Genomic DNA, 21,855 nt, shown 5'->3' with positions numbered 1-21,855 from the left:
AAAGAAAGAGATTTCTGGGGGACGGATCAATCAAGAATAGCTGGGGAAGCAGAGGGAGAAGAAACGTGAAAAGGAAAAGAACCGATCACTCTCCAGATCCCAGATCCATTGAAACCTCTTCCCACGAATGGCCCCAGATCTGCGCAGGGCCTGGGAGAGTGGACCAAGAGGAAAAAGCTCTGTTGCCTAAAGATAAGTGCACCAGCGAGCAGGCGCAGGCAAGATGCAGACGAGCTCCAGGGACGATGCTGCCTCTCAAAGGCTGATGGAGAGATGGGCCCAAAAGCCAGGCAGGGACAATCAATCAATGAAGGGGTTAAACTTTGCCAAAGAGCAAAGCAGCCTCAGCGAGCGAGCACCTAGGAGCCAGCTTCAGGCCAACTGCCCTGGACGCAGAGAAAGAAGGCCAGGGCACAGTCTCCAAAGGCAGGGAGGACTGCCCAGGGCCTGACTAGGTCCAGCAAGGATTCATTTAGAATAACCCAAAAAGACAACCCTCACCACTAAGGGCCGGATGCTGTGAACCACACCCCCTCCCCAAGCTGTGGCGGTGGCAAACTGTCCCACCTTGAGCCACGAAACTCAATAGCAAGATAGAGTCTGCACAGGCCGAGGTGAGGAAAAAGCAACAGGCCGAGCATGTGTGCTCCCTGAGCGCCCATCCCTCAGCCATGTCTGTCGGGCAACAAATCCAGCCTCCAGGGACTGGTCCGCTGCAGGAGTCTTTTCTCTTAATCTCCTTCTTCCCTCTTGGGCTCCACGTATGTGGAGAGTAAGTCATGCACAGGAGGCCAGTCAAATTTGATGTCTTTTCTTTCCCTCTGCGTTCCAGACTTTGAGCAATGTCGTTACGCCACTTTAAGATTTGAAAAATAATTCTGTCTTCGATGTCATCTAGGCCCAGTACAAATGCAGCCCCTCTGCAAAGCCATCCACCTCTGCCAGCTGCCATCTCCAAAAGCTGCTTCTCTGCTACGAAGCTGTGGCCCTGGGCTGAGATCCTTCCCCATTTGACAGTGGATGGTCACTTTTCTGACCTTGCTGCATCCCCCACCCCACCCTTGTCTCCAGGCAACTCCAGGTCACAACTTTCCATGGTGCCAGGACTAGCACAGTGCCTGCCACCTAGTAGGTGAGCTCTAAGTATTTGGGGAAAGAAAGGAGAGAGAAAAGGAATGGAGGGAGGGAGGGATGATGGGTAAAAGGCAGCTTTCATTGGGTAAGAAAAAACATTTGATTAATGGGAGGCTCGAATTTCTTTTCTTGAACATGGTTAGAGTCGGTCTCTTGGGGTCTTGCTAGGTCCGGTTAACTTGCACTTGTCTACAGGTCTGGCAGGAGAGGAAGGAGGGAGGGCGGTGGAGGGGGAGAGGGCACACACTCTCCTCTTCCCCTGTCTCGCGCTTGATATTTGAGCACAAGGAGAGGCCAGCCTGTGCCACTCAGGCCACTGGCCAAGAGCTCTGCGTCCGCTCCGAGTGTGGCTCCAGCCTTCCAACCTCCACCTGATGGCAGAGATTACGGAGGACCAAAGGCATATTCACTCAGGAGGGTATTGGCTTACTGCATGTTCCGTGGGCAGACACTACTCCCCAAGTCTGCCAGCTGCCTCGCCGAGCGGGGCCAGGTGAGGGTCTGAGGGCATCGGAACGAGTCCCGCCCCGCCTGACAAAGAACAGTGTGGCCGGCAGATGCTGGGTCACTGGTATCATTTTCTTTACCCACAAGGTCAGCCCTGCCTTGCATTTGAATTCCCAGCAGTCTTGTTGTTCCAGGTCGGGAGAAGACTCCCCTCTTGTGGGAGGAGAAAGTACCCGGATCCTCCCCAAGCGGGCGCGCAGTCCCTGCCTCCGTCGCCATCTCTACATCAGCCGCCCACACTGAGATCCAGCGCCCTTGCTTCTCGACACCTCTGCCCAAGTGGGCCAAGAGGACAAGGACCCAACCTCCTTGCAACAGTGCATCCACCTTCTCACGGGTCGGGAAGTCCTACCAGGTGGCTAACTCACACCCCGCCCACTGCAGTCTAAGCCCTTTGTCCTATGTGACGTGACTGGACAGGGACAGAGCTTTCAGTAGCAGCTCTGAATTTCTCCCTCGCTGTCCTTCTCCTCACCACCTGTAAGTCACAGACCAGAAGGGCTGCTCTCTCCCATAGCCAAGTTCAACGTTCCCAGCGGAAATCAGTTTGATGCTGAACTCCAAGCTCTTGGCATGCGTGCTTAGAAAATCACCGCTGCTCAGAGACAAGGGGCAGATGTATCACTCCAGGATCCCTGACCTTTAGCATGAATTATCTGGGCCCACCTACATCTCACATTCCCCTTTCTTACTGCTTCTTCCCACATCTTATCTAAGAGTTCAGTAGGCAAGAATGTCAACCCCATGAACAAACGTCGAGGGCACGCATTCGCCATGGTGCACGGGCATCTCCCAGGGCGGGCACCAGGGCTGTTCTCCCGCCACCCAATCGACTCACTCCCAACTCTCGCTGCTCTCCCTCATCCTGTCTTGTCCCAAGGACATGAAGGGACACAGGGCCATGCAGGCAGCTAAGGCAGCTGGAGGCGGAACTCCTGGGCCTTTGTGCTGCTCTGCTACCCAGGGAGCTGAAACCCAGCCTCCCTCTCTGTGTAATGGAGCAGGTTTTCCACCAGGTCCAGAGCTGGAACGGGCTCAGGCCGAGCAGCCTGAAGCATTTCAGGCTAGAGATGAATAATCTTTGAGATGAAGATCCGGAATGAGAGGAAGCAGCGCGGGTCCCTGCCTCCAGCTCCCAGCCCACCACGCTGGAACCCCGCCTTCATTATTTGCTCAGTCTTCCCCCGCCCCCACTACTTACTCAGGATATTATCCTGGACAAGCCCCCGCCCCCCCAGCCTCTCCGTTATTGCCCCAGTTTCCTCGCCTACAAAATGGGAACACCGGTTGTAACCAGAAGCTAATACGGAAGCATTTGGGTCTCTGTCGTGACAGAGACTCCACGAAAAATGAGCGCCACGTTCCAAAAGCAGGGCTTGCAGAATGAGATGACCGACCTCACGAAAGCGAAAAGACAATGCACAGAACAGAAGAAAATATTTGCAAACCATGTATCTGATAAGGGACCTATTTCCGGAACGTATAAAGAACTCTTTATACGTTCTGGAAAAAGGCAAAAACCCCGACTTAAAATATGTGTAAAAGATGTGAATAGGCGTTTCTCTAAAGAAGAGATGTAATGGCCAATTAACAAAGATGTTCAACATCATTAATGCTTAGGGAAATGCAACTCAAAACCACAATGGAATACCACTTTACGCCCACTAGGATGGCTAGAATACCAAAGAAACGCACAAGTGTCCGTGAGAATGTAGAGAAATCACAACCCTCGTGCATGAGCCGAGAGGAATGTAAAATGGCACAGTCACTTTGGAAAACAGTCTGGCAGCTCCCCAGATGATTGAACATAGAATTACCATATGACCCAGCAATCCTTCTCCCAGATATCTACATGAGATAAAAAATGAAAATATAAGTCCATGCAAAAAGTTGTACGCGAATGTCCATGTCAGCATTCTTTAAAACGTCCCAAAAGTGGACACAATGCAAATATTCATCAACTGATACATATAAAAACAAGATGTGGAATGGCCAAAAATGGGATATTTGTGGCAATAACAATGAAGTTCTGATACATGCTACAACGTGGATGAACCCTGAAAACATTACACTGAATCAAAGAGTTCACAAAAAGCCACCTGCTGCATAACTCCATTTACATAAAATAGCCATAATAGATAAATGTATAAAAAATAGATTAGGGCTGGGTATGGGTGGGGACAGAAATGAGGAGTGACTGCTAACAGGTACAAGGTTTCTTTTGGGGCTAACGAAATGTTCTAAAATTACCTTATAGTGATGGTTATACAACCCTAAATATACTAAAACTCATTGAATAGCACATTTTAAGCAGATAAAGTTATGGGAATAAATTGTATCAATGTAATTTTATTACATAATATTGGAAATATATAATATGCGCTGTTAATTTTTTTTGAGAGGTGGCTGAAAACTGTTTTGTGGCTCTAACCTGCCCTCACACTCACTCATATCAAAGGAGAAAGAGGATCAGGGAGTGGGAGTCTCTAAGAGGAATTTTGGGGAGAGTGTTATTTTGCTGCAAGTGCCACCTGCTAGGGGCTTCCCCCACATCTCAGTGAGTCTTCTGGAGCATGGAGAACAGGAGAGACGGGGCCAGGCTCGGTCCTGAAAGTCTGATGGACAAGCTGGATGAAGACAGACTGCTTTGGCTACCCCAGTTCCAGGCTTTGCTGAAGCCAAGAGTGCCTCAGGGCTCCCATGGTCCAAGAGGAAAGACAGCACCCTGCGGTTACCTTAGATCCTGTCCAAGAGGGCCACCTGGAGGGCCAAAAGGACTCCAGCAGGAGGAGGCTGGAGGGAGCAACGACACCTGGGCTGAGGAGGGTCATGAGCATCGGAGAGAGCTGCGGTCACCCACCCAAAGGAAACAGTGAGGGGACACTTATGGGGAGGTAAAGGACATGTCTCCAACACACACACAAAAGTGCTGCAGGAGAGAGAGAGTTCGCATTCGATGCCTCCAGAATCTTCCACTGGCAAAAAGCTCAGAAGTCACATCACCTGTGCCTCTGTCTCTACGCAGAGCGTGCCTGGGTGACCTCGCAATAATGCTAGACAGGCAAAAACGTTCTGATCCCTTTCCTCCTTTCCTCTCTTCCCATAAGTCAGGAAAACAGAGAGAAAACCTACTGAAACACACCACACACACACACACACGCACACTCACACACACACACACAGAGCTGGTGGCCAGGCAGGAGCTGACAAGAGGGAAGATCTAACCCTGAGTGAAGTGCCAAGGTCACTGGCACTGGGCGTATTTATTACTGACCAGAGGATCTTTCATTACCTGAGAGTGACCAGAAAAGGCATGGGACTCACGTTAATGTCACTCAAGGGCAGAGAAAGCAAAGAACAGATTTAAACTATAGTGGTAGACAAAATAAAGTGGCTTTATAATCACATCCTACAAGTTCTGCTTGCTCAGCCTAATAATTACATAACAGTAGCCACCTACAGGTATTTGGGGAGGATTAACCAAGAGTCGGTGGTACCTGGAACAGGGCAGGCACACAAGGCTAAGCCATCATCTAGTCATTGTCTTCATCATCATTACTCTCAGTGTTAGGGTTTTAGAGCTGGAAGTCCCCTTTGGAATCCATCCTCCTCAATTCCCTGATAAGGAAACTGAGCACCAGAGAGGGGAAGTAACTTTCCCAAGGTCACACAGCAAGTTGGTGCCAGAGGCAAGTCTCCTGACTCCCAAGAGTGGGGCTCCCAGAACAGAGCTGTCTATAGGTTCCCGGAGCGTAAATGAACCTTCAAGGAGGATGTGAGCTTTTTCTTATGAGAAGGCCCTGTATATATTCAAAATCACATTTCTTTCTTCTGTCCTCCAGCACTTCAGTAATAATAATTATTGCCAGCATAGTACATACCAGGCATCCTACTTTTCACATTTCACATACATTACCTCATTTGATCTTAACAATAATCCTATAAGGAAGGTATCATTATTGTACTCACTTCACGGATAAAGTGTTTGGGTCTCAGAGAGGCAAAGTGACTTGACTAAGAAACACGGTTATGAACAACAGAGTTTGGACCGAGGCCTTCTGACTCTAAATCCCACAATCTCATTCCCTGTAGTAGAGATTAGTCTGTTCCACGTTATTTCAGCTTTCCATCTTCCATGTACAACTTCCCTGGCCCCTGTGACGTTAAGCATAGATGTGACGTGTTTTTAGCCAATGAAATGTAAGCAGAAGGAAAGCGTGTCACATCTAGGCAGAAACAGCGTGCAAGGCATAATGTCCTCCATCTGCTGCTGTGGCAATGATGGAAGTATCTATGAGATAAAGCCATCACCAACTAGCGTAACTCAGATGTACAGAGGCCCCTACCAACCCACACGGGACAGGCAGTATGGGAAAGAAATATGCTTTCGTTGAGTTAAGCCACTAAGAATTTGGGGCTATTTGTTACCCGGCGTAACCAAGCCTCTCCTGACTGATACGATTACTGAGCTATGGTTGCTTCCCACTCATGAGATGGGAAGGTCCGAGAGGGAAGCCCAGCAGCTCTGTCTCAGCTCCTCACAAGTCATAAAAAGAAACAGTGATTAAGCTTAAAGAAATAGAAAAAAATCTCTACCCCAACCCCCTCATTTTACAGAAAATAAAGATCCTTTAAAAAAAAAAAAGTTACCAAGAACACCCAGAATCTAAACCTCCTGCCTCCCAGGCCAGTGTCTGTCCGGGTCTGTCTGTCTTTCTCTCCACATCTCCCTCGTTTCTCTCTCCCTCTCCCTCTCTGCCTGTTTGCTATGTCTCTCTCCCTCCTTCTTTTCTCTCTCTGAAACACTTAGAAAATCCTCGGACAAGTCCAGCTCATGAAAAGTCACCTTTCCTCACAGATCTTGAGGGCTGATAAGGTTGGGCACAAAACCAAGCCCCCTTGTCACACCTGGCTCTGGTGGGACTGCCCACAGAAACAAAAGAAAGATTGACGGGCATCATGCAGGAGGAGAAACCCAGAAGTGGGGTGGTTACTAAGTCCCCTTTGCCATTGTCAGCCAAGCCGGGGGACTTGTCTTTTTCTCTCTTCATTTTTTTTTTTTTTTTTTTGGCCCTAAGCCATCTGCTGCTTTACCCAGTACTTGTCCCTTCTCCCCAATCCTCTCTTTAAATTGTGAGAAATTCTAAATAACTCAGTGGTCGAGGAGGTCAGAGAAAGGCGGGAGTGAATGGGTAGACAGTGAGGCAACTCAAGCCTGGTCAAGCTTCGGGCCTCTCAGAGGTGGAAGGCAGCCCACATCCCTTGGTGCGGGACTTGCTTCCGAGAAGGCTTGCCCCAGAACGCTCTGGAGGAACGTGGAGACGGCTCTGTGCGGCATAGGCAAAAACACAGCCCCGCTCCCACCCACGGGAGCTGAGATCCGGGCATGGGGCTTCAGAACTCAGGCCAAACAGCTAATGGTGCTTCTGGAGGCTGTGAGACGTGGTGGCAGCCAGAGCACTGAGCTGGCAGGCTCCGGACCAAACTCGAGAAAGACAAAGACAAAGTCTGCGAGGAGGAGGCTGGTGGAGGACCGGACTGCTCTCCCCTCCACCCACCCTGGGCCTTCTGTTCCTCCCCACTCAGGATGAAGGCTCCAGGCACCCAACTTCAGGCCACCCAGAAAATTCTTTCCTCGCTGTTATGGGTTGCATTGTGTCCTCCCACTAAAAAAATATATATATATCATATCTTGAAATCCTAACCCCTAGTTCGTCAGAATGTGACTAGAGTTAGAGAGAGGGCCTTTAAAGAGGTAAATAAATTTAAAAATAAGTCACATGGGTGGCCCCTCATCCAATCTGACTGATGTCCTTATCAGAAGGAGAGGTGATTAGGACGCAGAAATGCACAGAGACAAGATCAGTGAAGAGACAGGAAAACGATGGCCGACCGCAAGCCACCCAGTCTACGGTACTTTGTGGTGGCAGCCCCAGCTGACTAAGACACCAGGCCATCAGATTCACCAGAGGACCCTGCTCCCAGAGTAAGGAGTCCCCGAAACGGCAGGGGCTCCTCTGTCCCCAGCCACCTGTCCCAAGGCCTGGAGATGTCTGTGGTCAGAAAGTTCTAGATAGTGAGCTTCCACTTGATTCTTCCCTTTTCATCATTTCCCCCGCCTTCTGGCCTAAGTGCAGGTGAGCCAAAATGGTCCCCATGCACCTGTGGTCCCTAAAGCCTTGCCCCCCCCCCCCCATGCAGAGGCATTCGCCCTTTGCCCTTAATCCCTAGTTTTATTTCTTGGCCTCTTTCAAGGTGAAATGGGCTGCCCTGTGTGACAGCGAGCTCCCTGTCATCTAAGGTTTTGAGGAGTTGGACAAGCATCCTACAACAGCCACCTGGCTTAGGGGGGTGGGGCTGCTGAATAAGCTGAGCCCTAAGGCAGCCCTGCAAGGGATGTGGAGTCAGACGCCCGGATTTAAATATCGACTCCAGGTGACATCGCACACCCCACCACACTTCATTGTGGTCTTCGGTACAGCGGGGGATGAGATCGTGAGAAGGAGGGTTCCACACATGGGGATTGCCTCCCCCTTTGGCAAGTCCCTTTCCCTCCCAAGCCTCAGTTTCCCCACTGCAGCGGGAGGGCCTTAAATGTGCTCTGTGATTGGCCTGGGCCACCCCAGCCCAGGAGGTCAGCCTACAGAGAACAGAAGTCCCCATACGGACCTTGCTTCCTTCTTTTGCTGCCGAGATTGATGGAGGATGCACTGAGCAAGCGAAAGAACATTCTAAGTGTCACAATGCTACACACCACACACTGGAATTAAGAGCTGGGAGGGTGGGGACGCAGGCAGTAAAGGAGGGGTTAAAGCCAGAGTGCTCAAGACGCTGAGGATTAAGTCAGGGTCACCTGGAGCGCTTCCCGAAGAAATAGAATCTCTGACTCCAGTGCTGGCTGCCCCTCACTGCAGGGAAGGGGCAAGGTGGGACCAGGCCAGAGACAATTTCTGTTCCTGAGCACCTGGCTCAGTGCCCCCACCCTCCCCTCTGAGTCACTCAGTGGGCTCTAGAGGGACTGGCCTGGCCTGGCCTCTCCTATCCACTTTCCAACGGGCCTGAAACAGGAGAGGCAGGCTGCTTCCAGAAATGGCCTCACCTCACCTTGGACACACTACCCTCTACCTATTTGAAGAGGCTAGCCCCCCGCCAGAGGCGCTCCTGAGTGTGCAGCACTCCCCCGCCGTGGTGGTGAGGGAGAAGCATCTAGGGATGCACCTTGCCTGTTCCCTGCAGTGCGGTCCCGCCAGCTCCTGCACTGGGGCCAGCCCGATGGCCTCTCGGTGCTGTGCTCCATGCACTGCCAAGTCTAAGGCCTCCCTCATGTGAGAGGCGGACCAGTGTGATCTGGTCTGTCCAGGGGTAAGAGGTAGTATGGGGGGAGGGAGGGCAGGCAGAGCAGAGCAGGCAGACACTCACCCAAGCTTGGCAGGGACCCAGTGCCACAGGACCGGATGCCCAGAACACGCCCCTGGGGATGTCAGCCGACCCAGGACGGCCCAGTGGGGTTCCACACCCAGACCCTCTCTTAACCAGCGAGGCAACCTCGGGCAGGGTGCTGAATCCCGCCGTGTCCCAGCCCCCCATCCAGCCAGAACAATAGTGCCCACTTGGCAGGATGCCTGTGAGCGTTAGCTGAGACGGTGACTGTTGAGCGTTTGGCACCACCGCTGGCATGTGGCAAAGCCAGAGCTGGCTCCCAAGGACAAGGGGCCTTCTCGTTAGCCCTGTCTGCAGACCCCTGAGATGCTGCCACAGTCATAACTGATATGTCAGAGACCCTCGTGAGCAAACACAGCAGGCAGCCCCTCCACAGCCGCCAGTCTCCACAAGGTGCTCAAAATGATGTGTTGACTGAATCCCCACTTGACAGCAGAGTAAGCTGAGGCTGCAGGAGAAGAGGATCTTGTCCAAGGACTTGAACCCAGGTAGTTTGGCTCCAGAGGCCACTTTCTTAACCCCTACACTAAACAGCCTCTTGCAAACATTGCTAGAATAACTCAATGGCAAGAGCACCGTCACCGCCCCAAGTTTGGAGACGAGGAAACGAAGACCACAAGAAGGCTACACAACCTGACCTGACCGAGGGCCTGCGGCCACAGAGCGGAGCTCGGATCTGGACTCAGGCGGGCGGGCTCTGAAGTGCGTGTTTGCCCGCTGCACTGGGGAGCCTCGGGTCGGCCGAGGACCTCCTGCAAAACAGGCAGAGGTGCCTTGGGCACCTCCTAACCCCTCAGGCCATCCCCCCAGCCCTGGACCACGCCAGGAAACAGCCAAGTCCCTTCCCGGGCTCTAGCTCGAGCCATCTCCTGAGTACTCCAGAGTCTTGAGGGTTAGGTGCTCTTACCCCAGCCACCGCATGGGGAAACTGAGGCACGAGGACTTGTCCACAACCCGGGGGACAGACACGGGGGCCTCCTGCTTCCCTCTCTTGACCAGAGAATTAGTCAGAAGAAAATGCTTTAATCTCTGGGCCCCAGAATCTAGAGCCTTCTGGAAGTGCCCCGAGATAGGAGGAAATGCAGGATGGGGATAATGCTGACTGCTCCTGCCCCAGGGCTGGTCCCGACTTGCTTTCCTGTGCCCGTGGGGGATGCAGCCCAGTGGCGACAGGGAGCACACAGCAGGACAGGCGGGGTCTGCCCTGGTGACCACCCCAGCCACAAGCTCCCCGCCCAGGCCAGGCTGGGGGGAGGATAGCAGGGCCATGAGCAGCCTCCTTGGCTTCTCTGCCCACCCTTTAGGCATAGGGCCAGCTTCTCAGCCTCCAGACAGGAGCCCCTCTGTCCCTACAGGACAAGCTGACCTTTAACTGGCCAAAGGTCCCACTGGCTCCATCCCCTGCCTGGGGGAGCAGATCGAAGGAGGGAGGAAGGCAGGCCAGAGGGCGGGAGGAGTCCAGGGCCTCGCCTGACCCTCTCCTTCCTCCCCCTCCCGGCCTCTCGCTGTTCTGTCTGCCCCTCTTCCTTCCCTCACAGCCGACTGTGTCCCAAGCCCTGTCCTTCCCACAGCCACTCCTTCTTCCCCCTTAATTATTTTACCTTTTATTTGCCTGGTTTACCAAATGTTTTAACATTTATCATCACATTGACTCCACACCAGGGAGAGATGGGGAGACTGAAAATTCCTTCAAATTGCCAAGTGTTCTTGTTAAAGATACAAACATCCCCAGAAGATGAACAACTGGGCTGGCAGCCGCTGGCATCTCAGGACTAATTCATTTCATTCTCTGCCTACTCCTCAGCCACTCAGCACAAGTAGATGGGGTTGGGATCGGGGGAGGAGAGCTCTGGGGTTGCAGCCTTAGCAGGGTGGGGAGGGCCCTGGCGGGGTGTCTGTGCCCCTTGGGGGAGGAAGGACAGGGAGCTAGAGGAGGTATGAGGACAAGCCTTGAACTTTGCAATATTGCACAAAAACATGCTCTCATCAAGCCCTAAATTCTAGCCCAACCCTTGCCCTTGTCCCGATGCCTCTGAAATCTATCGCTCATTCTGGTGTCTCCAAGGTCAGAGGGAGAATCTTTATGCAAGGAAAAGCCTAAAAGCCTTTCAGGGTGCATGCACTCCACAAATCCAGAACCTTGGAGACGGAGGCAGAAGGCGGGGTGAGGGTGCCTGGTTCTCCCTAATCCAGCTCTTCCACAAGGTCCAGGGGCCCCTGGATGGCACGGCCTCACCCCAGAACCAACTTCAGCTGGGAGAAGAAGCCCAGGGGCTGGGCGCTGCTATCCTTAAAAGGACACATCCCAGGTCAGGGGAATAAATCAGGAAATCCATCTCAATTGGTAATTGTCTCAATTACCCCAACCGAAAACTGATGGGGTGGCCAATGGTTCTGAGGGTCTCCCAGCCCCCACGTCCCACAGTCCTAGGACCAAATCAGGGAAACAAGCCTGTGGCCAAAGCCTAGACAAGGCGTCTCAAGAGTTCCTGGGCTCCAAGCACGCTCACTCGCAGAGGCCCAGCCCCACAAGCCATCACACACATTCACATGAACCACATAAATAAATATAACCCATATATAACTCTCGAGGGTTGAAATGAGTTTCAGTTGACCATCTGCCATAATGTCAGGTTTTGTAGCTAAATTAAACATGTATTAATTTCAATTCCGTAGCTTTCTTTTCAAATTTTGAAGCCTATCTGTTTGCCTCCAGCTCTCAAACATTTTCGTTGGCTGTCGATGAAAGCCCATAGGCCCAAGATGCTGTGTCTACATTCCTGGTGCTCTAACCCCAGAGAACTCAGGCAGCGAGGCTGGAGAACTACAGCGACGGGTTTAAAATAAATCTAACAAATGCTGTGGTGGCAGCACAGAGGCTATCTCAAGGTCCACCCTAGGCCGTGTCCTCCAAGGAGCCCACCCAGGCCACTCTACCCTCAAGAAGCCCTCCCCTGCCAGTCTCAGAAAATGCATTTGTCTGTGGGATTCATTTGGCACCAATGGCACATCCTCATGTGGCTATGACCTCAGAGGTGCCTTGGACGTCTCTGCCTTCCCTTTAAACCCAGTGTAGTGTCACGGCCAAACCAGACAGCGGAGGCCCCGTGTGCAGGGGCGGTGCGGTTCGGGGCGGGGCTGGAGCGACGGGTCCCACCTACCCTCCATGCCGTCATCCCGATGCCCATTGAAGTTGTCATAGGAATCCCAGCGGATGAGGGGGTCGGAGGTGTTGTAGTCCACTGACACGCTTGGCCCGTTCTCCAGGTGCTCCATGCCTGAACGGACGGGAGAGGGCGGGAGGACGGCGAAGGAAAAGGGAAAAGACATCAGCAGCTGGAAAAACAGAGGAAGCCAACAAGATCCCCCAAGGATGCTCCCTAAGGGACTTCTCACTTTCTTGACCCTGGTGGGGCGGGACCAGTGGCTTGCGTTGGATGGAGAACCCAGGCGTCTGGTTTCTTGCATTCTCGAAAAGGCTCATACCAGGCCATAGGGGTAAATCAGGACGAGGCACTGAGAAATGAAGACCCCTCCCCTAAGAGAAAGCTGGGGGACCCTCCAGCTGGGCAACCCTCCAGCTGGGCAACTCTCTCTTTCTCTTCAGTATCCCAGGGGCCCCTGGGGCAGTTCCCAGAAATGAGAGTCTGCCCCTGGAGTCAGGGAGAGGGTAGGAGAAACAGGGATCACTGCCTGGACCTTGAGAAGACGCAAGGTCATCCCAGCCATCTCCCCGCCGCCTGCTTAAGGCGCTCCCCACTCCGGACAGAAATCTGAGGGGAGGGGCAGAATCCCTGCTACACATCCAGAGAAGGCACAGGACGAAGACAGCACAGCTGCAAGTCAGACCCTCGCGCGTAAGTCGCCTTCCTGACCTGGCAGTCTTTCTTTAATCTATCCAGAGTCCCTCTGTCTGTAACCTAACTTCCTCTCCTCCCTCTCTGTTCTCAAATAAGGTGGAGAACAACTGGTCTCCACATATAACCAGTCTAAAGCTATTATTAAATTGGCCTTCTCCTCTTCAGGTTGAATCACCTCAGTTCTCAGAAATACTTATCGTCTACCCAGCACCTCTGAGTGTCCTCTCGGCCACTCCCTCCGTCCTCCACGGCCCCCAGTCTCTGATTATAATAAGATGATGACCTAATGGGACCAGAACAGTTTATCCGAACCAGTGCCTCGCTGTCTGCTTTTTTATTTTTATTACCCAGAGATTAAGTCTCTGGCTCATGTTTAGCTGGGGGTCCACTATGATACCCGGAGCCTTTACTGTTGGCCTGCCTTGCAGTCACAGGTAACCTGACAATCATAGAGTAGATCCGTGGGAGAATGGTGAAGGGGTGGCGGGGACAGGCCAGGATAAAGGGAAAGGAGTAGATGATGAATGGATTCTAACTTCACTGATACCTTGAATCTTTTCTGGTCCATAAGAAAATACAAATTCCACCTTGCCATATTCTGGAAATCGATCATCTGAAAAAGGAGAAGGAGAAACAAAAGTGGGTGATCACGATGAAGATGAATAATTTGGCTCGCTTACACAGTGGTAGTATATACCTTCTTTCTTCTTAAATCTGATATTATTATTATTATCATCACTTATTCTATTGATTACCTTTGAAACTTTAAATACGGTAGCCAAGCCTCTATTTCTTGATCTGCCCATTTGTTGATGCTGTCTTGACTCCCTCCATGTGCGAGGAAGAACTGGCGCCCCTCCCTCTCTCTCGCCTCTCACCCACCCCCTCTTTGTTGCGTTGGCCTTTCCTTTATCCCTCCTTGTTAAGATCGGTAACATTTATTCTGTTCCGTAATTGTGATGGCGTCTTCTGCTCTTGCCCTTCTGGCTCTCGTCCAGGGAAAGCACATCACAGAAACCACCTTCTCCTACACAAGCCAGACTACAGTGCGGGGATCGTGCCCCTTCTCTTCCAAGTCCCAGCTCAGCTCTCTGCTCCCTGCCTGAGCCCAGTCGGGACACACAGATCACCATCCACTGCTTACAACAAGTGAAGTTACGGCAGGGATGGTGTCCCCTCCCTGGGGTGCCCATCGCGCCTGAGCGCGTCTCTTCACTGCAGCCCTCGCTTCGTAGTACGTTCGTGAGTCTTGTTCTCCCACAAGACCACGAACTCCCTAGGGATATGGACTCAGCTCTTTCTCTTTGTATCTCTAAGGCCTAGTATGTCAACACTCAAGTGATGCTTGGTGGATGGATGGCTGGATGGGAGCATGAATGCATGAATGCACAGGTGCATGGATGCTTAGATGCATGAGTTGGTGGGTGGGTGGGTGGGAGGGTGGATGGATAGATGGATGGATAGATGGACGGATGGATAGATGGACGGATGGATGGATGGATGGATGGATGGAAGGATAAACGGATGGATGTGGATATGCCCCAATCCTGAATGTTACAGAGATAAAACTTCAAATGGAGAAAAGAAAGAAACAAAGGGAGACGCCTCCCTGATCACCTCTCCTTCCCTCAGAAAATAGTTGCCCCTTCACTGCTGCCACGGCCCCTCCGTTACTGCTCTGCTACCCTGTGATATAATTATCCCTTGCTAGGTCTGCCTCTCCACTCCATGAGCCCACCTTTGAAGGCATCATCGAGGTCCTCCTTCCCAAAGACAACCCCCAGGTCATGGATGGCACAGGTGTGAAACTGCACACGGAATATGACGTCTCGAGCCGGGCTCCGGAACTTCTTGTGGTAGCACTTCAGCTGGGTGGGAAAGAGAGCAAAGCCTATGAAGGGCCCAAGGATGGGAAACCATGTCCCATGGAGTCTCTCGATCATCTCCAAGACTGGGCCCCAGGGTCACCCCAAATCCAGTGAGGGAGAGGTCACCAACACCAAACAGGATCTCAGAGCTCTCTGGGAAAAATCTTAGAAGAGCAGAGAGTTGGAGACTAGTCTTATCCCATGGGGACGAAACTGCCTCCCAAGAAGTTCCTGCGTACAAGTCAGAATAGAAAAGGTAGGAGTGGATTTAATTGACAGAAGAAGGGTTGAAGTTAGAATTAGGGAGTCCTTGTCACCGATAGAAAGCCAGGAGGTAAGAGCTGAGAGATATTTCCCTGGAGATATTCCAGAACGGGAGGCAAGCCTGAGGGAGAGGATGTCCAGCTCCAAGGCAGGAGAATGGACAAGAAGTGTCGGAGGCTAGAAGGCCTTGCAAGGCTGGTGGTCGACCAAGAGTGAGGGCTTGTATAGAGAGGCAGGAGGGAAAAAGGAAGAAAGAAGGGAGAAAAATAAATGAGACGGAGGGGCAGCACTCACCAAGATGTCTCCCTTCAAGAGCAGCCCAGGCTCAATGGTGATGCAGATGCTGGTCTGGCTGTCTCCTTGGACGTTGCTGTTGGTGCGGGTGGGCAGAGGGAGAGAGAGCTGCTGAGGGGGGTGGTGGCACACTCTCTCCCTGCTGCCCGACTACCAGTGGTCTACTGGGAGACCTCACCGACTTCGACCCTCGGCCCTCCCCTAGACGAGGTTCGAGGAAGCCCCACCCCGCACCTTTACCCCTGGCCTTGGAGCGCCGGCACCCCAGCCTCTCACTCCCATGGAATACTTACTAGATGCCAGAAGTGTAAACAGGTTGCATGGCCTGGTAGATCCGGAGAAATGGCCGACACCCTGGAAGGGAAGGGTGGTGGTGTTAGCTAAGACAGCAGGAACAGCGGGAGAAGTGGGGTAGAAAGGAAGGAAGGGGGAGTAGAAAGAGAAAGGAGGACAAGAGGAAGGAAAAACAGAAAGAGAAAGGCGGAGGAAATACCAGCTTTTCATTTGAAAGGCATTTCCAGTTTACAAAAACATTGCCACATCCAGCACCATGTGCCAGCAGGCGATGCGAGCATCAGATCCATTTTGCGAATGAGCAGACTGGGGCTAACGAAAGCCCAGGAAGTGGCACAGTTGAGACTCCAGTCCAAGCCCACGTTTTGACCATCCAAGGCTGCCTCTCAAGAGAAAGACTTGGAAGACAGGAGGGAAGGAAAGCCGGAGGCCTAGGGTCAATACCTCCTTTAGACTCGAAGTTGGGGATGCCGTGCATGATCACGTGGTGCAGGAACAAGGGCTTGTTGTTCATTTTGATGGTGCCGGACAGCAGGCCACTGAAGTAGTGCACGTACCTGGACGGGAGCAGAGGTGGCTTCAGCGAGGGAGGCTTGTCCTGGGGCGATCCCAAGTTCTCTTCCCCTCATCTTTCCTAGGTCACCCCACCTAGCCTCTCCCCACCCCCATGCCCCCATGTGGCTGGGGTCTCGACCCCAACACAGTCCTCCTCGCTTGCCGTCTGCAGCCAGAGGTAGCATGGGCCAGAGGATCCTACCAGACCTAGGGCTGGGTCAAGCCAAACCTTTCATTTGGTATTCTCCAGCGCCCTCTGGTGGTCAACATGAGCATCTCCTTCCTGCGTCACTCCAGCCCAGGAATCTCCTGCTGGACCAAAATTCCTCCCACACATCCCTGATGGGTGTCATTTAGCTGCTCACTACTACTACTACACAAGGCAGGCTGATCAACCACCAAACAGCTCTACACCCTTACACCAAGCCCAAATCAAGCCGACACCTAGACCCGCAGGCCTCGGGTCCGCCCACACAGCCTGACCAACCACCTGACACGCCAGCAAACAGTAAAAGCATAATGATTATAAGTGCTTCACATTTTTACATCATGCTGAAGTGTATGAAAGCCGCTCTATATCATTTCATGTGCTGGCGGCTACCTAACTTCGGCTATATATCTAATCTCTAAGGTCGACATCCCCTAAATTCATTTAACAAAGATTTTGTTGGAAGAATGGAAGGATTAATCTATTCCCATTCCTGTTAGAAAAATCCAGTCCAGAAAGGATCATTAGCTTCCCAAAGATACGCAGCAGAAGCACAGAAAGCTAGGAGTGAGTGGGGAGAGAAAGAAAGAAGTCCAACTCCAATGCATCTGCCAAAACGAGAGGCCAATCCTTCTGCCATTAGCTGGTGCTTCCTCTTTTCCGACTGGCCAGAGGACACCAAGCTTAGTCAGCTGAACCAATAAGGATGCATCTGAGACTCTGAGGGAGCTCTTAGAGGTAGGCGGGACCAGAACCCACGTGACCATATGATACTAGTCCCCTACTGTATCTTCGCTCCTTGGCCCACCTCCAGGCCTGTGGGGTCTGTCCTTGGGCTGGGTGGGGCCACTTCGGACAACTCAAGCCAGATAATCTGATGGGCAGCACCCGCTCCTATTCAGACCCCTGCCCAGCCCCCAGCCCCATAACTGAAAGCGGAAACCTGAAATGGCAGGTTCCTATCAGAACTCTGGATCACGCCAACAGGATGTGTCTGTGTGCCGGGGACAATGAGTCCAAGGGTGTGGTGACAATGAATGGGGGAGCTCCGGGCCAAGCCCCTCCCTCCTCCTGTCCCTGTTCCCTTCTCCTCCGACCGCCCCGTTCCTGACGAGCGACACCGGCAAGAAGGCAGGAAGGTGGCAGCTCGTGTGAGGTTAAACCCAAGTGTTGCACTTTCACATTTGGGCGCAAACAGAATTACCCGCCCACCAGCGGATGGGTGTGTAGATACGAACTGCAGGGCGGACACAGATAACGTAAATACACACACACGTGTACAGGAACGGAGCGCCGTAGAATCCCCGAACAATCCTGTTCCTGAGAGGTAACGCCGATCCCCGTTCTCCAGGCGTTCACCTTCCGAGGTGAACTCATCCCTGCCTACTCTCCCCAAGCTACATTGTCCCATCATAACATCATGCCCCTCTATTCATGTCCTTTATCTTTCAAGGGCAAGGGCCAGCCAGACTCATGACCAAGGCCACCAGCCGTTATGTGGCAAGCCAGGGACTGAGGAGCAGGTACTTAAAGCAATTAGTTCTTCCCTTCCTGAGATTTCCTCCCTGGGAAAACTCTATTGATCCACAGCTGCTGTGTCTGGCAGCTTAGCCAGAATTTCCTGCACATAAAGACATCCGGTTTCTAATCCAGCTGACCTTGCGGCTCGCTACCAGCTGCCTTGTGCCAATTGTAAGGCCCTGGGTAGCCTGAGGACTCACTCATTTCTGCTAGGGCTTCCTGACACAATGGCAGAAACGGTCCCAGTGGTGCCAACACACTTCTAGCCAGGCAAGCAAGGTGGAGATGACGGGGCGTGAGTTGGGGACCCCCCAGCATGGAGAGTCTGGAAAGCCCCAGGACCTTCTCGCCCAGTGTTCCGAGGGGCTCGGAAAGTCAGTAGGACACTGCGGCTGCCAGGCCCGTGTGCTTGCCGTCTCCTTTGCCCAGACTGTCTGTCCCAGACCATCGCTCACTCGCTTCCTTCCCCCTTCTCAGACCTCACCCCACACATCGCCTTCTCAGAAAGGTCGGTCGTTCGAACCAGTCCCTCATGCCTGCTCCCACCTCCTTCTCGTCCATCATGTTCCGTTTTGGTCTACCACTTTCAAAGCACTTCTATCCGAAACGACCTTGCTGGCTTGTTTCCGTGGGTGTCATCCACCAGGAGGTTAAACCCCAGGAGACCTTGCCTGAGAGGTTCGGCACCATAGCTCCAGTGTGTAGCCCAGTGTGACACATCACGGATAGGTGTGGCGGGCCCACAGCACCAGGGTTCTGGCCTGAGTCCCACTCTCCAGTTCTCCACTCTGGGCCTGGCTTTCCACCATTCTGGCTCCCACTCGCCTGTAGCCTCCCAAGGCCCACCTGGCCCTGACACTACCTGTGCCTTCCTGTGGATCAGACATCACTAAACAGCATGTCGTCCACAGAGCCGAATCCAAGGGCAGCCTCAGGGCGGCGGATGACACAACCATGGGGTACTTCCCTGGCCAGGGTTACAGTCCCCGGAGTACATCCCAGCTTTGCCACTACTCCCCGTGGACCCTGGCCATGTCAAGTTCCCTCTGGAGGCTCAGGCCTCTCCTCTCTCCTGTAAGATGGGGACGCCCTGGGCCGTCATGTGGTGGCTCATCATTATTCAGCTTTGGGCTCGAATTCGCCTCCTCTCAGAGGTATGCCCTGACCACGTCACTAAAACAGCCCCATTCCCCTCCCATCAGCCCTCGCCTCTGCGGCTCTCTATCCTTTCTTTCCTAGCACGAATCACTCTCTGAAATTATCTTATTTGAATATTTAGTTGTGTAATGTTTACCTTTCTCAATAGAACATCAGCTCACTAGGGGCAAAAGACTTTGTCCTATTCACATAGCTACCTCCAGTACTTGGAACACAGCAGAGTGCCTTACACTTGCCAGATAAATGAATGACCCCTGCTTCCTGCCTGGGCTGTTGTGTATTCCAAAGAGACCACATGGTTGAGAGTACTTGCTAAAACTTGTGAAGTTCTCCCAGCAGAAGGTGACTTGGTGACTCTTATAGAGAGCATCTGTGACCTCCCCAGGGCAGGCGGCAGTGAAGTCAGCCTCTTGTAGACTCAGCCAAACACTGAAGCAATCCTGCTGCCAGGACTAAGAATGTCACTGCCTTTTTATACACGACCTGCTTACATCCAGACCGATGTGTCCCCCACCCATGGCCCTGTTCTACAGCACCAGCCTTAGACCCAACTGCCCTGCCCACCTGTGGGTGTGTGCAGCTGCCCGTGGGCTCACTCGTGTCCCTGAGCTGACACCCCTCTGGGCTGGCCCTTGAACATGCAAGCTTGGTTCACCTCCGCCTAGGCACACTGCTTCATCCCCCATGGGTACCCGAGGCTAGTCCCCACGCACTGCAAGCACACACGTATGTGCACTGGGCTGTGAGGCCAGGAGACCCACCTTCTCTGGGATGGCTGGCCAATGGGCACAATCTTATCCTCATAGAACCGCTTCATTGCAAACCGGTCCAGGGCCTGGTCAGCGCTGAGAGGAAAGACAGGTGTTCAGAGGAGCTAACTCCCAAGTCCAAGAGCCCCTTCGCGTCCCCCCACCCCTCACCCCACTCCCCCAGATCTGCAGAGTTCTCCAGCCCACCTGTGCCGTGAAGCTTTCAGAAAAAGAACACCCCAGCATCTTTCCATCCTGTGTGCTGAAGTGCTTGGCATGGGGGCTTTGGAGCCGCCCCTGGTCTACAACGTCATTACTAGCCCTGCATCTTGGGGCAGGTCACTTAATCTTTTGGAACCTGATTTTCCTTGCATGTCAAATGAGAAGGATAATTGCCTTCTTCAAAGTTCGCTATGGTGATCAAATGAGATAACATCTATAAAGAGCTTGGCACATCTAGGCACATAGTAGGTGCACGGCAAGCATTCACCATTAAACAAAGATTAGGCTTGATTACATTTCTTAAAGTCATAAGGCTGACGTCCTACCAACAATCCTTCCACAGAACATCCTACCCCTCCTCAAAGAGCATTCAAATCATTCTAAAACGAAGAGACGGCTCACTATTTCTTGACTCTCTGTGGACGTCCCATCACTCTTAGAATAAACTCCAAGGTCCTAATCGAGGCCTACAAGGATCCAGCTTCACTCTGCCCCCTTCTAGCTTCCTACTCCTCGTCTCCTCACTCGCTCAGCTCCGAACATGCCCTCCCCTCACACTGCTTTCCCACCACAGGCCTCTGTCCTTCTCCTCTCTGCCTGGAAAGTTCCCTCCCAGACTTTATGTGACTCGGCCCTTCCTGCCCTCTCCTCACATAATGCAAGTCTCTGCTCAAGTATCACCCCCTCCAAAGGCCTCCTGCGGCCAGGTATCTCCGCCTTCCCACTGTCTTGCTCTAGTCTCCTTTCTTTCACAGAACTTGTCACCTGCTATTACTGATGTACCTGTTCACTTATTTAATATTCATGAGGCCAGTGGCCTGGCTTTGCGCACTGCTCGATTCCCAGCACCTAGCACAGAGCCTGGCACAGAGGTTGTTCAATAACCATCGAATGAATAAACAAATGAATGGATGAATTCTTTCTTCCACCTCTCTGCAAAATGGAATCGGAATGGGACTCATCCATTGTTTGTTTCCTAGTCTTGCTCCAAAACACCTAAGTGGGAAGAGGGCCTTGCTGGCCAGAGACAAGCGGATGGATGAGAGAACTTCTAGACGGTTCTGCTGGACCCAGATCCGATCCAAGATTTCTTTCTGGCTCCCTCCCTGCTCACTCGGGGAAACAAACATAAGGTGGTTTGTCACGGAAATGTGGGCCCGAGAAGCTGGCTGGATGGGGTGTCCACCATGGGGCTGTGATACAAGGATGGACTCTCTTCTCTTCTGCCCTCTGTCACAGGCTCCTGCCTTTGAGCTCTAGACAGGCACCTCCTTTTTGATGACTCTTCCGCCTCTTCCTAAGCACCTCTCACCCACTATGTCTTTATCCTCCACCCCAAGGAAGGGAGAAGCCGTAAGGGGACAGGAGGAGGGATTCCTGCTGTCCATATTCAAAGAATGGGAGGCTCAGGGCCCTCTTACCTGGCCGAAATGTTGCTGTAGTGCATGTAAGCCGCGATGACGACACCTATCCTGCCTCGGTTTCCCTGAAAGACCCCCCAAACACAAAAACCTTTATTTCCAAGACAGGCCTACTGCTCCAAGGCCCATCCAGAAGCCATGGAGAAAAGCTTACAGGGTCTGGAGAGAGCACTGTGGTTCTAAGGGAAAACAGGATGAGGTAGGGGGGGATGCAGGGGAGGGAGGAAGTGGGGGCTGAGTCTTGAAGAGAAGAACCACAGCTGATCATCCACTACACTTGAGGGGCCCACAAGCTGTACCCCCCACTTGTTGGGGGTACCCCTGGACAGACTCTATCATCCCTTAGAAAGGAGAATACAC

The 21,855-nt window shown here is 52.5% G+C and overlaps 1 protein-coding gene across 14 annotated transcripts in view; it reads right to left on the bottom strand.

Moving 5' to 3' along the window:
• Positions 1-21,855, bottom strand: part of TNS1 (tensin 1) — a 187,007-nt gene that overhangs the window by 62,018 nt on the left and 103,134 nt on the right. For all 14 annotated transcript variants that reach the window (XM_016156683.2, XM_016156676.2, XM_016156675.2 and 11 more), the window contains 8 exons: positions 21,496-21,560; positions 19,865-19,948; positions 16,106-16,218; positions 15,661-15,721; positions 15,368-15,443; positions 14,680-14,809; positions 13,489-13,554; positions 12,243-12,359 (listed from right to left, as the gene is read on the bottom strand). In XM_016156683.2, coding sequence (XP_016012169.2) covers positions 12,243-12,359; positions 13,489-13,554; positions 14,680-14,809; positions 15,368-15,443; positions 15,661-15,721; positions 16,106-16,218; positions 19,865-19,948; positions 21,496-21,560 — 712 coding nt within the window. The remainder of the gene's footprint in view (positions 1-12,242; positions 12,360-13,488; positions 13,555-14,679; positions 14,810-15,367; positions 15,444-15,660; positions 15,722-16,105; positions 16,219-19,864; positions 19,949-21,495; positions 21,561-21,855) is intronic.

The sequence above is a fragment of the Rousettus aegyptiacus genome, unplaced genomic scaffold (genome assembly GCF_014176215.1).
Source record: "Rousettus aegyptiacus isolate mRouAeg1 unplaced genomic scaffold, mRouAeg1.p scaffold_m13_p_2, whole genome shotgun sequence".
Taxonomy (NCBI): domain Eukaryota; kingdom Metazoa; phylum Chordata; class Mammalia; order Chiroptera; family Pteropodidae; genus Rousettus; species Rousettus aegyptiacus.
This window is presented reverse-complemented; position numbering and strand designations above follow the sequence as displayed.